The sequence below is a fragment of the Gopherus flavomarginatus genome, chromosome 2, assembly GCF_025201925.1.
Source record: "Gopherus flavomarginatus isolate rGopFla2 chromosome 2, rGopFla2.mat.asm, whole genome shotgun sequence".
NCBI lineage: Eukaryota > Metazoa > Chordata > Testudines > Testudinidae > Gopherus > Gopherus flavomarginatus.
The window spans coordinates 106,824,513-106,840,095 of NC_066618.1; the positions used below are offsets into that span (position 1 = coordinate 106,824,513).

Genomic DNA, 15,583 nt, shown 5'->3' on the forward strand with positions numbered 1-15,583 from the left:
AGTCACACAGTGGTCCCTCCTTGCTTCAGGGAAAACAATCCACACAGGCCTGGCACAGGTTACTTCCCCGGAGGGCTGAGTGGTGGGGGGGGGGGGGGAGGGAAAACAGTGGAATGCTTTTGCTAACTCCTCAACCATAGCCTCCCTTCCTCCACACACATGCGTAGGAGGGGGAATAACAGCCCCACAGTAGCTGCTCTCCCACTGCACTGCTCCTCACAATATATGAAGGAGGCATATTATATCCCTTTACTTCCCTGTGTGGGCATGCCTCAGGGATCAAAATCTCACTCTATGATAAGACCAACTAAATAATTGTGTCTGTGGATAGATGCATAAAAGTTCCTAACTTGGTTTGTGGGCTATTGTGAAGGATATTTTTTGGAGTCAGACATCTGAATTTTCATAATTTGTACATGGATTTACCACATAAATTATTTTTATGTATTTTGTTGCAATCTAGATAATTCTTTATGAATTAAACACATAAAATGCTTTCAATAGGAATAGTGAAGATATTCCATGAAATAAACTTTGCTTCACCATGAAAACACTAAGCAGTCTTTAAAAGATCAATAATTTTTACCTGTAAAAGTAAAGAAGATTTCATTTTGTAGACCTGCTTTCTGCATTTTTACATGATGGCACTCTGACTTGAGTAAAGTAACCTCACAAGAAAGTTCAATGACAAGTTTGCTTAGTATTTGAAGCAACTTCTTCTCAAAAGATATATTGTAGATACTGTTGCAAGGTGCTGCATGATACCGGGCTGTAAACTCATAGTAAAAATTAGGATCAGAATAAGCTGCAGATGAAAGAAAATACAAGATACTGAGAGATGCACATTTAAACATGAAGGTTAAGTTAAAAAAGACAGTATTTTTGTGTATTTCATATACAAAATTGATTTACATCCCCATTGAAATTTTAATGAAGGATTCATGTGTCAGAGAACAATGGAAAATACTTTATAATTCATCATTCCTGTTTCCACAGATAAATATCACCTTTCATTTTGCAAAACATATCCTAACAAGGACAAAGCCCCAACATATTTTTGTTTCACTTTCAAGAAATGAAGAGATTATAGTAGAAGTGCTTAAAAATATAAAGTAACAAAGATAATAGCAGTTTCAGAAGACACAACATGAGGTGCAATTTATCATCACAGGCATTGCATTTAATAATATATAATTATAATACAGTATTTTGCACCTTCTAGTGAGAACCAAAAAAGCTATTTTAAAGGGCTTTAAGATTGATTCCTGTCCCCCAAAATGAGATCCAAGAGACCTCTAACAACTGAGCTCAGCAACACATCCCTCTAGATCAGTCTCTCTGCTGGTCCTGCTGAATAGTTGATATGGCAGAGGGGGGTGAGGAGAGTCTCTTCTGCTGCAATCTGTACTGAATTAAAGTTAGCTCCCCTAGCTCCCCACAATCACAGTATTGCACATGGTGAAGGGGGTCAAGACGACAGTAGGGGTCACAGATTAAATGGATGGATCACAAGGAGACAGAGAAATAATGGAAGCTAAAGAAAAATAAGCAGGGAGGCATCAGAGCAATAGAGAATGAAGTTACAGAGAAAGGAGAATGGAAAAATCAGTGATACAAGGAGTACATGACAAGGAAAAAGAGAATGTGGAGACAGTAGAGAAATCAGGTAGCCGGGTTAAAAAACAATGCCATACAGACTACATGATGGTGTACTGGTACCCATTTAGAGATAACTCACTAGACCGTTCACTGCTTGTTTATAATGCAGTATCCCATATTCATTCTGAATTTTTTAAGCCATATCATCATGTATTTTAATACATTTATATATAAATTATTCCTGTAAATTGGGAGACCACATCTGCTTCTGTGCCCAGGTCCTGTATAATCTGGAAGCCCTGTACATTTCTATAAAAATAATTTTTCTTTCAGACATTTAGATTGGAGCCTTGTTGTGGGAAACAAGCAAGTTGTAACAAGACTGAAAGATAACACTAGAAAATAGATGCTGGGAACAATAAATTCTTCAGTATTTTGATCATGAAAAAATAAAATTCAAAAGAAGTTCCCCCTTTTCAGCTTTGTTCAGCAAGTTGACAAACTACTAAAACAATCAGACTTCTTTTTTAAGGCTGGAGATAGTGGGCCAAATTCAGGTGAATTTAAAAGCAGGAATTAATTTGTCCTATTTTGTTCTACTCAATGTTTCTAAGATAATACTGGCTTCAACCCAGTTCCAATTGAAGTCAAAAGGAGTTTTGCTATTGGCTTCAGTTGGAATAGAATCAGACCCTAAAGGAAGAAAAGGGGAACTGGTAATGAAGAAATATAATTTTATCTGTAATACTTGTATTTCAGCAGAATCAGGGGGCACTCTGCTATATCATGCAACAAAATTTACTCTGAATAGTGAAGCAGAATTAGCACGTTCTATAAAAAATGCGAACACTTTATATTTCATTACACAATATTCACTCAGAAGAGCATGACTTACTTGACAACACTGTAAAAACAAAACTGAATAAGAGCTTTACATTGGTGTAAAGTGTGTCCCAGTGACTCTCCTGAAGTCCCAGGAATAGGAGGTAAAAAAAGGAAAAAAAGACATTAAAATAAATCTCCAAAGGAATAATTCAGCATGAAATGAAGTTACTTTGGCATAGTTTTTAAGAATTTTCACCCACCCAGTTTTTCAATCTTCTACTTTCCAATTATGTTTTATGTTTTCTTTTAAAAGCAGAGAGCTATGCTTAATTTCTCAATCAAAAGACCAGAAAATTTCCTTTAAGGCATTGAAAATGACAGTCCATGAATTCTCTGGTAAGTGACAATTAACAGCAAATTACTGAAAGAGGTACAGAATTCTGCAACACTACTCAAATTAAATTAAGCTGGCCTATCAGAATTTCAAAACATCAACATACATTTTAAAAGTGAAAGAAAAAATGTTTTTGTACTGTAAATTAACTGTTTTTATCTCTTACCATAAATAACATATTTGAGCAAATAGTTTTTTTCAGTCTGCTCTGCGGTTGGTTTAAAAACGAGGGAACAAGTGTAAATTCCACTCATGTCGTATTTGAAGTGTCTGAATATTAGGGTTCCTGTTGGTGTTATTTTCACACTGCTATTTTCTAGTAAATAAATAAATAAAACAGTACAGTGAGTTTAGCTTTACTTTTCATTATAATATGGGAAAATACAAAAGGAGGAATCTGAATGGCTATGGTTCCAACCAGGCACAGAATGGTACTTACAGCCTTAATACAAGAAGGAAGCTCACCAGTAACTGTAGTTTTTGACTGTATTACCACTGCATATTCACCATTATAGATAGGTGCCCCAGTACTGCTGAGCTTTTGGAATTTCACACAAGTAGTGCTCACTGGGCTGCACAGGCACCCTCACACAAAAATGTTCAGTTATAAAAGCATGTTATGATCCCAACCATCTCAGTTCCTTTTAGTAAACTATAACTTCTCATAGCAGAGAACTCTCAGAAGAGGAGAATGTGGGCAGATAGTCTGAATAGTTACAGGCAATACAGTAAGAATATATATATATATTTATTCTACAGTTACTAGTAAGTAATCTTTCTGACAATTACCCCCACATATTACTAGTTGTGGAAGTTTAACAATTATCAGAACTCCAAAGTAGGTAGGCTAAAAAATTATAATTAAACAAAGGACCACAAGACAAAGGTTCCCAAAATAAGTATCACATAGAGATGCTAAACTGAAAGAGCAGTGCTCTGGACATGTGTATACAAGACTTAAGGTAGCAGTTGTACAGATGTCTAGGATGGAAAGAAGGTTTGAAGCAGTAGATTGAGCTCTTAAGATATTCAGATACTGACAGCCAGACTAAATAACAACAGGTATCAAGGCAGACTCTGATTCACTTTGATAAAAACTGCATGGGAATAAATAAATAAACAAACTAGTACAGTGTCTGCATTTCTGTCTGCATTACCAAGGGCATAAAACATTTAGTGGACTTCCCAAATATCTTAGTCCAGTCAAGATGAAACATCTATGTTATGGAGCCTAGAATTTTCTAGTGTGAGTGAGGTTTTGGGGAAAATATTGAGAAATGAATGGCCTGAATCAGGTGAACTTCAGGGCCGATGCAAGGATATTTTGCGCCCTAGGCGAAACTTCCACCTTGCACCCCCGCCCCCTTCCCCCTTAAAATAAATCACATACATTATACACAATATACTGTCACAGAGTAACATGTTATAATTTAGAATTTATTTTTTCCACGCTTTAAGTTTAGCAAATTTAGAAACAAGTTCCTCCAAGTCAATGCTGTGAGCAATGTCATGTTCTACTGACAAGGTAGATAGCCCAACAAGTCTTTGTTGCAACATTGATGTTCGCATGTATGTTTTTATCAACCTGAGCTTCAAGAAGCTTCGCTCACCACTGGCCACAGAAACTAGAGTCAAGAGGATGCAAAGAGCAGTAAACTGTGTTAGGGACACTATCTGTCAGCTTATTTTCCCATATGAAGTTCAATACATCTTGCGATGATGCACTCTTTTGGACTCGTCTTGCAATAGCTTGCAATTCACTGCACAAGTCAAAGGCATCAATATCTTTGGATTCACCATGTTGCAAAGCTTGCTCCAGATTCAAGCAATGTTCCATAATTTGCTTTGGTGTTGTGTTTTACAAAACTGTAAACGTCATATATGAAGCCAAATACTACACTAATTTGCTGCATCAATGTGAATCTTTCTTCAACCAAATTTATTGTTGTTGTCAATGACTGCAAAGTAAAAGTTCACTTTGAATTTTTCTTTTGGATTATAAATAGGTTCGTCATCTGCTTCATATGTGAGCTGCTTCCTCTTTTTTCTAATACGGATTGGATCTGGTTCAAAAAGTGCCAGTACATCCAACTCCTCCGCAAGTTCACCTGCATCTACCAATGTTTTCTCAAAGCCTGCGTCACTTCTGTGGCCCACAAGAAATGTCTTGGTTTCTCCAAGTTGATTAATGGTGTCACATGTTGAATTTTTTCACCTGAAGTTGTTTGCTAGTCTTGTTGATCTCAAACAATATGTCATACCACAAAACAAGAGAAACAAGAAACTTGAAACTAGACATAGCTTTTGTAAGATCCTTTGCATCAACTCGTGACGCTGCCAGATGAACTTGTTAGAGTAGTGTCTTCATAGATGTCTGTCTATCAGAGCATCACAGATGTCACCAAGCTGATAGCGAAGAGGTTTCAAGGCATCAATTCAACTTTCTCATCTTGTTTCGCTCAATGGTTTAACTGTGAAATTAGTTACGTGGCATGATAGAACTTCCCAGCGACGTGCAGAGGTTGAGAAATACAAACAGACACGTTGAACTAAACCAAAGAAGGCGGCTGCCTCCAAGTAACACTTTGCAGCATCATTAACAACCAAATTAAATGAATGTGCACTGCAAGGAACAAAAAAGGCTCTTTGCTGGACACCATTTTCTTTCCCTTTCATATTGCTCCCATTGTCGTAGCCTTGACCACACAAGTTTTCTATAGGCAGCGACATCTCTTCTAACTGGTGAAGAATAGTTTCTATCATACCAGCTCCAGCTGTCTCCATAAGCAGCACAAATCCCAAGAAATATTCCTTTAAGCATACTGATTCAGTTTCACTCTCTGAAGTAGGCCTATCCATTAACCAAATGACCATGGCCCATTTGTTCAACATAGCTTGCAATCTACAATCTAGAATGATCGAAAAGTATTTTGCAGCACGAGCAGATACCAGGATTTTTTTTTTGATGGCATTGGATAGAAGCTGAATAAGCACATTCTGTATGTGTCTTTCCCTAGGTAATGTACATGCATCTCCTTGTCCTTAATCCTGTGAAGATGCTCATTCATAAGCGGGTCAAACAAAGCTAGATATTCAACAAATTTTAAGAAGATCCTATTACCAGAAATGTGCAGTTTTTCATGTGTTCCCCAAAAGGCCAGGTTTTGCACACCAAGAACTCATAGACTCATAGGTCAGAAGGGACCAAGATGATCATCTAGTCTGACCTCCTGCACAAGGCAGGCCACAGAACCCTACCCATCCACTTTTATAACAACCCCTAACCCAGGACTGAGTTATTGAAATCCTCAAAATTGGTTTGAAGACCTCAAGCTGCAGAGAATCCACCAGCAAGCGACCCATGCCCCACACTGCAGGGGAAGGCGAAAAACCTCCAGGGCCCCTGCCAATCCACCCTGGAGGAAAATTCCTTCCCGACCCCAAATATGGTGATCAGCTAAACCCTGAGCATATGGGCAAGACTCACCAGCTAGCACTCAAGAAGGAATTCTCTGCAGTAACTCAGTTCCCATCTCATCCAACATCTCCCCGCAGACCATTGAGCAGACTTATCTGGTGATAATCCAAGATCAATTGCCCAAATTAAACTATCCTATCATAACATCCCCTCCATATACTTATCAAGCTTAGTCTTAAAGCCAGAAAAGTCTTTTGCCCCCACTATTTCCCTCGGAAGGCTGTTCCAGAACTTCACTCCCCTAATGGTTAGAAACCTTCGTCTAATTTCAAGTCTAAACTTCCTTATATCCAGTTTGTACCCATTCGTCCTCGTGCCTACATTAGTACTAAACTTAAATAATTCCTCTCCCTCCCTAACGTTAACCCCCCTGATATATTTATATAGAGCAAGCATATCCCCCCGCAGCCTTCTTTTGGCCAGGCTAAACAAGCCATGCTCTTTGAGTCTCCTTTCATAAGGCAGGTTTTCCATTCCTCGGATCAGCCTAGTAGCCCGTCTCTGGACCTGTTCCAGTTTGAATTCATTCTTCTTGAACATGGGACACCAGAACTGCACACAATATTCCAGATGGGTCTCACCAGCGGCTTATATAACGGTACTAACACCTCCTTATCCTTGCTGGAAATACCTCGCCTGATGCATCCTAAAATCGCATTTGCTTTTTTAACAGCTGTATCGCATTGGCGGCTCATAGTTATCCTGCTATCAACCAATACCCCAAGGTCCTTCTCCTCCTCTGTCGCTTCCAACTGATGAGTCCCCAACGTTTATCTAAAATTCTTATTATTAATCCCTAAGTGCATGACCTTGCACTTTTCACTATTGTATTTCATCCTATTACTATTACTCCAGTTTACAAGGTGGTCCAGATCTTCCTGAATAGTATCCCTGTCCTTCTCCGTGTTAGCAATACCCCCCAGCTTTGTGTCATCCGCAAACTTTATTAGCACATTCCCGCTCTTTGTGCCAAGGTCAGTAATAAAAAGGTTAAACAAGATCGGTCCCAAAACCAATCCTTGAGGGACTCCACTAGTAACCTCCTTCCAGCCTGACAGTTCACCCTTCAATACGACCCGCTGGAGTCTCCCCTTTAACCAGTTCCTTATCCTCCTTACAACTTTCATATTCATCCCGATCTTTTCCAATTTAACTAACAGTTCCCCATGTGGAACCGTGTCAAACGCCTTACTGAAATCGAGGTAAATTATATCCACCGCATTTCCTTTATCTAAGTAATCTGTCACCTTCTCAAAGAAGGAGATCAGATTGGTTTGGCAGGATCTACCTTTAGTAAATCCATGTTGCAATTCACCCCAATTACCATTGACCTCTATGTCCTTAACTACTTTTTCTCTTAAAATTTTTTCCAAGACGTTACATACTACAGACGTCAAGCTAACAGGCCTATAATTACCCAGATCACTTTTATTTATACATTTGCTGCCGATACTTTTCTTCTTGCTTAATGAAGTGCAGATGTTCTTCATCAACTGTTCTCTTGTATTTCAATCGCAGTTCAAATTCCTTCCATGTTTGAACATTTGTCAAATGTTGACTGCTTTTCTTGTGCCCTGAAAGAATTGCAGACATGCTGTTCCAATCCCTTGAGCTTTTTCAGAAAGAGATGATGTGCCAATAGTACTACTGCCAAACAACTGGCAGCAGAAGCAAAAGACAGAATCATTTGATGTGGAATACTGCAGCCACTGATGCTGCATTTCTTCTCCATTAACAAGCCTACGTTTGTTATAAATTGTTGAGAATTTTCTTTGCTTACTATATTTGGGAAAATCAAACTGCTGAACTTGTTCCAGCCCATGTTCCACCAGAATTTGTCGGACTTGATCATCACATTTGGCCCAAGTAGCAGGATCACTAAAGCTCAAATTCAAACGAGTGACATTTTCACTTTCATGGTCTTCCAAGTTTTGATCATCATGTGTCTCATTTGATTCGTCTTCAATATTCAAATTATGTTCTTCAAACTCTTCTTCAACTTGTGAAACTGTCATTTCCACCTCCATCTCTGCTTGATTCTTTGGCATTGAACTACTTTCATCTCTGGCCAGTGGATGGAGATATTTCAGAAACAAACCTTCTTGCTTTCTTTCTTCTTTTTGCTTATAAGCCTTCCACTGACGAAATTGTGCCCCAGACAATTTTTTTTCCATCTGCCATGAGGCTGCATCAACTGAAAACGAAAAAAAATGAAATTTTATTCCTATCAGTTCTTTTTCTTGGTCACTATTAAAAGTAAAGGATAGAGCAGTGGTTCTCAAAGCTGGTCAGCCACTTGTTCAGGGAACGCCCCTGGCAGGCCAGGTTGGTTTATTTATCTACCACATCCGCAGGTTCGGCCAATCGCAGCTCCCACTGGCAGCGGTTGGCCGCTCCAGCATATCCGTCGGCCCGCGGCGCTTCCCGCGGCCCCCATTGGCCTGGAGTGGCGAACCGCAGCCAGTGGGAGCCGCAATCAGCCGAACCTACAGACACGGCCGGTAAACAAACCGTCCTGGCCCACCAGGGGCTTTTCCTGAACAAGCAGTGGACTGGCTTTGAGAACCACTGGGATACAGAATACATGTCACTTACTATGAGTCACTATTTGAATTTCGTCAACTGTTTGACATAAACATTGATTAAGAGATCAAGATGACCTTCCCTTAAAATTAAGCAATGCTGATTGTAATCAGAAATATACTCTTTTTAGTCACGTATACTTCCTTCCTTCATTCTTTCATATCAAAATCTGACTGGGAGTGCTGCAGAACCCATTCTGTCCAACCAGCCATGCGCCTCCAAATGATTAAAATCATCAAATGGTACAAACTCAATTTGAATGAAAAGTTCCATTTTCTAACTAAACAGGTCACACTCTGTCAAATGATTGCCAAGTGCTCTCTGTGGTGGTATGCTCATCTGCTCTAAATGCCTGCTAACTTCCCTGTGAGAATCATCTTTGACTTTGATCCAATGAAAGCAGGATGGAAAAGGCCCCCCCGAGAAGACCTAAGACATGATGGCTAGATGACATGAACAGACACCTGTCCCTCACAGGCACTACCTCATAACATGCCAGTTTTGCTCAGGACAGAATATCATAGAGGAATATTACGCATTCAGTAGTCTCTACACTGGCCAAGCAACAGCATGACAACTAACCTAACCTAACCGGTCCATCCAACTTTTTTGACTGCTTCTTGGGCACTGGCGAGGGGTAGCAGTGCCAGACTGAGCCCGATGACAGCGGTGCACAACAAGTCTACAAACCGAGGTGAGGTACTGGGCCAAGAGTCCTGCCGAGACTGCAGTCCTGCGCCAGGTGGAGCGCAGCCTCCATGAGGAGAGAACTCAAATGAATATCACGCTTCTTCTGCGTGATTCCCCCAAGCATTTCAGGCATGGGGGTCACTCACAGGTTTAGGCCTGTTGCAGGCATAACATAGCAGCAGGGCTTAAAACCCAGATACCGGATATGACAGAGGCTGGGGCAGGGAGAGGGGGGCACCATGGCAGCTCAGCTCTGCGGGCTGCCATCCTCTCCAGCCACCCATGCACAAGGGGAGCAGGAGCATGGACCAGCAAGAGCCCGAGGACAAGCTGTGTGGGAAAGCGCATACCTTGCCCAACGCACGGGCGTCGCAGTCCTCTTTCTTCCTCCACTGGACCACCGCCTGAGGCTCTTTTGTTCTCTGGGAAGAGGGGTGAATGCACTCTCCGTGCCTCCTGCTGGGGCTGAGCGTGGAGGCTGAGCCAGGAGGCAGCCTCCCGTTTCCTCATGAAGACCTGCTGTAGACCGTCGTGTGGCTCATGGGCATTAAGCAGAGCACTGCCCAGCCGCCGGCGGCCCCGCCGGCAATGACAGTAATTGCATGAAGCGGTGGCTGCACTAGGAGAGGGAGTCTGAGCCACACATGTCAGCATGCCGCCAGCAGCCCAGCCCAGGAACGCTGTAAAAAAAATGGGAGCACCCCTTTTTGGCACCCTAGGCAACTGCATAGTTTGCCTAATGGTTGCACCAGCCCTGATCACTATCCATAGACATTTGGCATGAGGACATTAGACAATTTTGTCCTTGTGGAATACAGTGGAAGATCAGCTATTAAAGCCTGCAATTCACTCAATCTTAACAGGCATGACTGATTTTAAAAACTGCTGTTTTAAGTGACAAGTGAAATAAAGAAAATTATAAAAAATTAGAGAGTGAGCTCTTTAACTTTGAGATGCCGGGTTGAGATTCCACGTCAACAGACACCTGTCCCTCACAGGCACTACCTCATAACATGCCAGTTTTGCTCAGGACAGAATATCATAGAGGAATATTACGCATTCAGTAGTCTCTACACTGGCCAAGCAACAGCATGACAACTAACCTAACCTAACCGGTCCATCCAACTTTTTTGGACTGAATAGGTTCACAGATTTATGAGCATACCTTCACCTATCCTTTAAGGAATCTTATGGTGGTGGGTCACTGAGGAAAGGTGGTATCAACTGGAAGGTTATATGCTGAGACAGCAGACAGGTGCACCTTGGTAGAAAACAAGCAGAGGCTTAAGGACTATGGGCCACATCTCAGCCTTCAGCCCAGCTGCTCTGTGGTGTCCAGACAGTGCAAGACAGCCAGACCAGTGCCTGAATCAAGGTGCCTTGATATACGGGAATTTGAATGCAGGCACACCTGGCTCTGTTACTAATTCATAAAGATAACGTCTCCAAATGACTGGGGTTTGCTGCATGGGAAGATCTGGAAGAGCCTTCAAAATTGGCATCAGTGGGCAAACCTATTTTGGTGCCTTTGAATGTCAAAATCCTACACCACTGAAAGAAGATTGAAATGGGTGAAGCTACTAGCTAGAAATGCAAATCAAATCCTTATGAAAAAAAAAGTATGTTCAAAAGCTATTTTGTTCAGGTGCACTAAATTCTACTGGACAGATGGGCAAGATCCTTTTTGCTGTGGGCAAGGCTCTTTTACTGGTTCCAAATAACTACATTTTAATTTCAGTAAGTCTACCCTTGTGTAAAAGGATAAAACAGGCCGATCAAAACTATGCTGGGTATGTAGAAAACTTCAGTTACATCCCTTTCCAGGCAAAACAATATCAGTCTTTTCAATTGCTCACAATAGTTAAACCCTACCATATTACTTATATTTTTGACACTTTTCAGTCTGCACTGAACTTTTTTTTAACATAAAGAAAGCAAAACTGATCATAGTATTCCAGATGACGATCTAGCAGATTGTAATCTATATCATATCATATTCATTTGGGGCCAGATTCAGTTTGTCCTTTATGTCTGTGCACAAGGGTTGAGAGGGGGCAGGGGATCTTCTACCACTTTACATGTGCCATGAAGGATCAGCTGCAGTTGCAGCACTTGTGCTTCGGAGTGCTTAAAGACTGTTTCTTCTCTACATCCCAGGGAGGAGCAAGGAGAGCCATGCAGTGCCACACCCACTCTCAGGGGCGTCTCTAGGCACCAGCTCAACAAGCAGGTGCCTAGGGCAGCAAAATATGTGGGGTGGCATAATGCTTGGTCCCCAGCTCATACTTGAAGTGGCGGGCTGTATCCTGACCACCCCGGGGGGCGGTAACCAGCCTGTTGTTCTGCCGCCAGGTACAGCGGCGCAGGGAGCCAGCTAAGTGGGGAACATGTCCGGCCGCTCTCCCGCAGGCAGCAGCCACCACCAACCCCTCAGGCGGGAGCTGGTAGCGCAGCCCTGCTCTGGCTGCAGAGGACAGGCCGCTCCTCCTCGGCTTGTTTGTGCCACGCTCCTGTGGTCAGCGGCCACCCCCCCACCGTCCCATTTGGATTCTGCCTGCCTGAGGCTGCCTGCCTCACACTTGGTGCAGAGGGACAGGGCTCCAGGGTGTTTCTGGGGCAGGCCCAGGCCTTGTGCTGTGTCAGGGTTGTGTGCAGCCTCACCATTGTGTGTCTGTGTCCGATGGCTGGGGGTGCTGCAGGGTGATCTCCCACCTTTGTGTAGCCACTTGTCTGTGCTCCTCACTGCCATGCTAGAGCCTCTGCAGTTATTTATTGACAAATAAAACCTGTAGAATTTTAAGAATATTGTGCAAAGAATATTAATTTTTGGTGCAGAATTTTTAATGTTGTTGCACAGAATGCCCTCAGAAGTAGTATTTGATGTGATAATGTGGAGTGTTGTTAGTTGATGCCTCCATACCATAGTGACAGAAGCAGCTAAAATAAATAGAAAGGCAGGCAGGCAAGCAATGATGTACATATTTTAGTTTTAAGATAGAAAGTGTGGAGCAAGGCCTATCTTTTTGGGAAACCCAAAGTAGGAGAACAATAAGAGTGGCCAGGTAAGACTTTTTTCTGTCTCTCCTTACCCAGAAAAAGGGGGAATTATAACTTTTACTCTTGAACATGAAATTCCACAAACCACAGCAATAAGTGATATTCCCAGGCCACCCAGGATGCTCTCCTGCAGGGCTTTGGGATGGGTGGAGAAACTGTCCCTTGACGATACCCACTTTCCCCTCCTCTAACACAGAATCTATGTCAGGATGCAGAAAAGAGGGGGTATTTTCCCGCTTGAAGAGGGGTCTGGTATATCTGTGACAGATCCCTTGAAAACAGAAGCTGGGGGAGGGGAAGAGAAGCAGAGCCTACTGCAGGATTCCTAAATATCATTATCAAAAAAAGAGGACACAGTGACTCTCAGAGTAAATCTGGTCTTGAAAGCTCCATATCGGATTCAGTTGACCAGGACAAGGTTAAGACAGTTATGCAATCATGAAGCCATTTTGGTGAGCAGTCCTTTACAGCAGAGAAATCTCAGTGGTGCTAGACTGAGTCAACAATAGGAGTCTGAGCTGGTACCTCCCAATGCTTGCAAGTTTAGTTGGAGAAGATGAAGCACATCAATTACATCTGGGCTGTGACCCTCTTCTAGGCACTAGAGAGACTCTGAATATAGGAATTTGTAACAGACAACACAGCTTTGCATGAAGCACAAGTCTCTTGAAACTGGTTTTCTTTCATGACTGGAAAATCAAAGTGTGGGATTAACGGATCCAAGAAAGAGGTGGAGGGGAATCAACCTAAAAGAACTGATATTGAAAGGGGAAGCAGCCCAAGTCAGCTGTGCTCAGAAGACACCCACAACAGCATGACCAGCAGAAAAAAAAAAGGGGGGGGATTTTCTGTTTTTAACAAAAGAAGCTGGTGAACAAGCTAGATGAATTATATACTAAGACTATCGTGAAAAAAAGCAAAGAAAGAAGAAAACCAACAAGGGAAGCACTGTGAACATAGAATCATAGGACTGGAAGGGACCTCGAGGGAGTCTTCTAGACCAGTCCCCTGCACTCAAGACAGGATTAAGTATTATCTACACTATCCCTGACACGTGTTTGGAGATTTTTAAGAGCAGGTTAGACAATGATGGAGACTCCACAACCCCTCCTTGTGCAATTTATTCCAGTACTTAACTACCCTGACAGTTAGGAAGTTTTTCCTAATGTCCAACTTAAACCTTCCTTGCTGCAATTTAAGACATACTGAATGTGCTCTGAACTCTTTGTACCCTAGGTAGTCAGAAAGATATGTGGTTGTGCCCACTTCCCAATCTCCTATGCAAGGGGAAACAGTTGGTGGGTAAGTGGCCTAACAGATACTGTTTTGCAGAAGATCTTGCACTGAAAGCACCTGTACCCAGGAATGGAAATCAATTTGGACAACATCAAAACAAGAAAGGATGGGTTACACAGAGAAGCAGTAAAGTTCTAATTTGAAAATGACAAAATGTCATAAGAGCTGTTAAGTAGCCTGGCTCCTTTATGTTGCTCTTGACTCTTTTTAGCCTCTTTGCATCTTGGCTAATAGGGACATAACACTCTTTTAGAATTTCTACTGCAGTTTGTAGAAAAAAAAAAAAAAGATGCACTGCAAATCCAAAATAAGATTTAAGATTAGCACTCCATGGTCTGAGACAGACTATTGTGCTGGAAACTGGAAGATCTAGTGACATTTGATAGGGATTTTATTTGTTTGTTTCTTGAACCTCAAAATTAAGGAAATTAGTAAAATTTTTATGGAAATTTTAGGGTGCTGTTAGAAGAATTTAAAATGAAAAAGGAAGGTCAGATTAAACCTGCAGACCCATTATAGTAATGGTCATAGTGATATACATTAGGACTTAGTTGGCATATTGCCATTTCAACTTACTTATAAAACTCCATCTTTTTACTACAATGAAATGCATGATGTAATATTGCACTCAATGGTGACTGAAATTCCCTAGTAAAAGCTTCTACAGCAATTACGTAAATCTAATGAGACTGGATATCCAATTTTCTTGCACTTGTTTTGAAAATGTCAGCATTATTCCTCAGTGTTTCTGTATAGAAACTTGAGTGTAAACCAAGAACCTTTGCATTGAACTATACTTGTTGATTTTTATTTTATTTTCTAATGTACACATTATAAGGAAAAAGCCTTCTTGTAGCTCATCAGGAGGATTTTAGTGGAATTAGATTTTTTTAAATGTTATAATTACCTGTTTCATGAGCTATAGTGGATCAATGCCTGAGTGAGTCATATGTGAGTCATTAGACACAGGAAGCTTACTCTGAAGCAAAAAGTAGGTTATTGACGATTTTCTTTCATTTCAATTTGTTTCTTTAAAGTACCTCAGGACATTGAGATAATGTCAGATGTTTCTAAGTCTTACTTCCTATGACTGGAACCATTTACACTTTTCTTAGATGTTTTTTGTTGTTCTGCTTAACCAGTGGATCTATGAAAACAATATGTGCCTGTGCATATGATAGATATGCCCAACATTTAAGACATTTTGGAACGCCACTGGAGCCTCCATAAGGAAGGTAAGCTGTCAGCTGTCAGGTAACCCCTTAGTATTTTTATTAAAGGGTCCTGAAAACTCTTGAGTTTTATAAAAACCATAAATAACTGATCTCTCATCTCCTAGCTGCAGCTAGAATTAACACAGCAAGGTGGCAGAAGAGGAATGACTCTCGTAAAACTGGTTATCAAGAAATGTGGGAAATTCTGGTACAAGAAAAATGAAATCAAGTCACAGTTCTACATGGGAGAAGGAAAAATGATAACTACTTAAAACTATAATTACTGGTGGAACTTTTTGGTATCTGCTAGAAGAGGGTCACTGCCCACCACCAAGGAAAGAACGGTTACCTACCCTTTGTAACTGTTGTTGTTCGAGATGTGTTGCTCATGTCCATTCCACTCTGAAGTGTGTGTGTGCCCATGTGCAGTCATTGGAGATTTTTGCC

At 41.3% G+C, this 15,583-nt stretch overlaps 1 protein-coding gene across 1 annotated transcript in view; it reads right to left on the reverse strand.

Moving 5' to 3' along the window:
- The window catches only part of ZPBP (zona pellucida binding protein), a 70,052-nt gene that overhangs the window by 31,626 nt on the left and 22,843 nt on the right, over positions 1 to 15,583 (reverse strand). Inside the window, exons 5-6 of the mRNA XM_050939726.1 lie at positions 2,985 to 3,134; positions 587 to 805 (exon numbers count right to left, since the gene is read on the reverse strand). Coding sequence (XP_050795683.1) covers positions 587 to 805; positions 2,985 to 3,134 — 369 coding nt within the window. The remainder of the gene's footprint in view (positions 1 to 586; positions 806 to 2,984; positions 3,135 to 15,583) is intronic.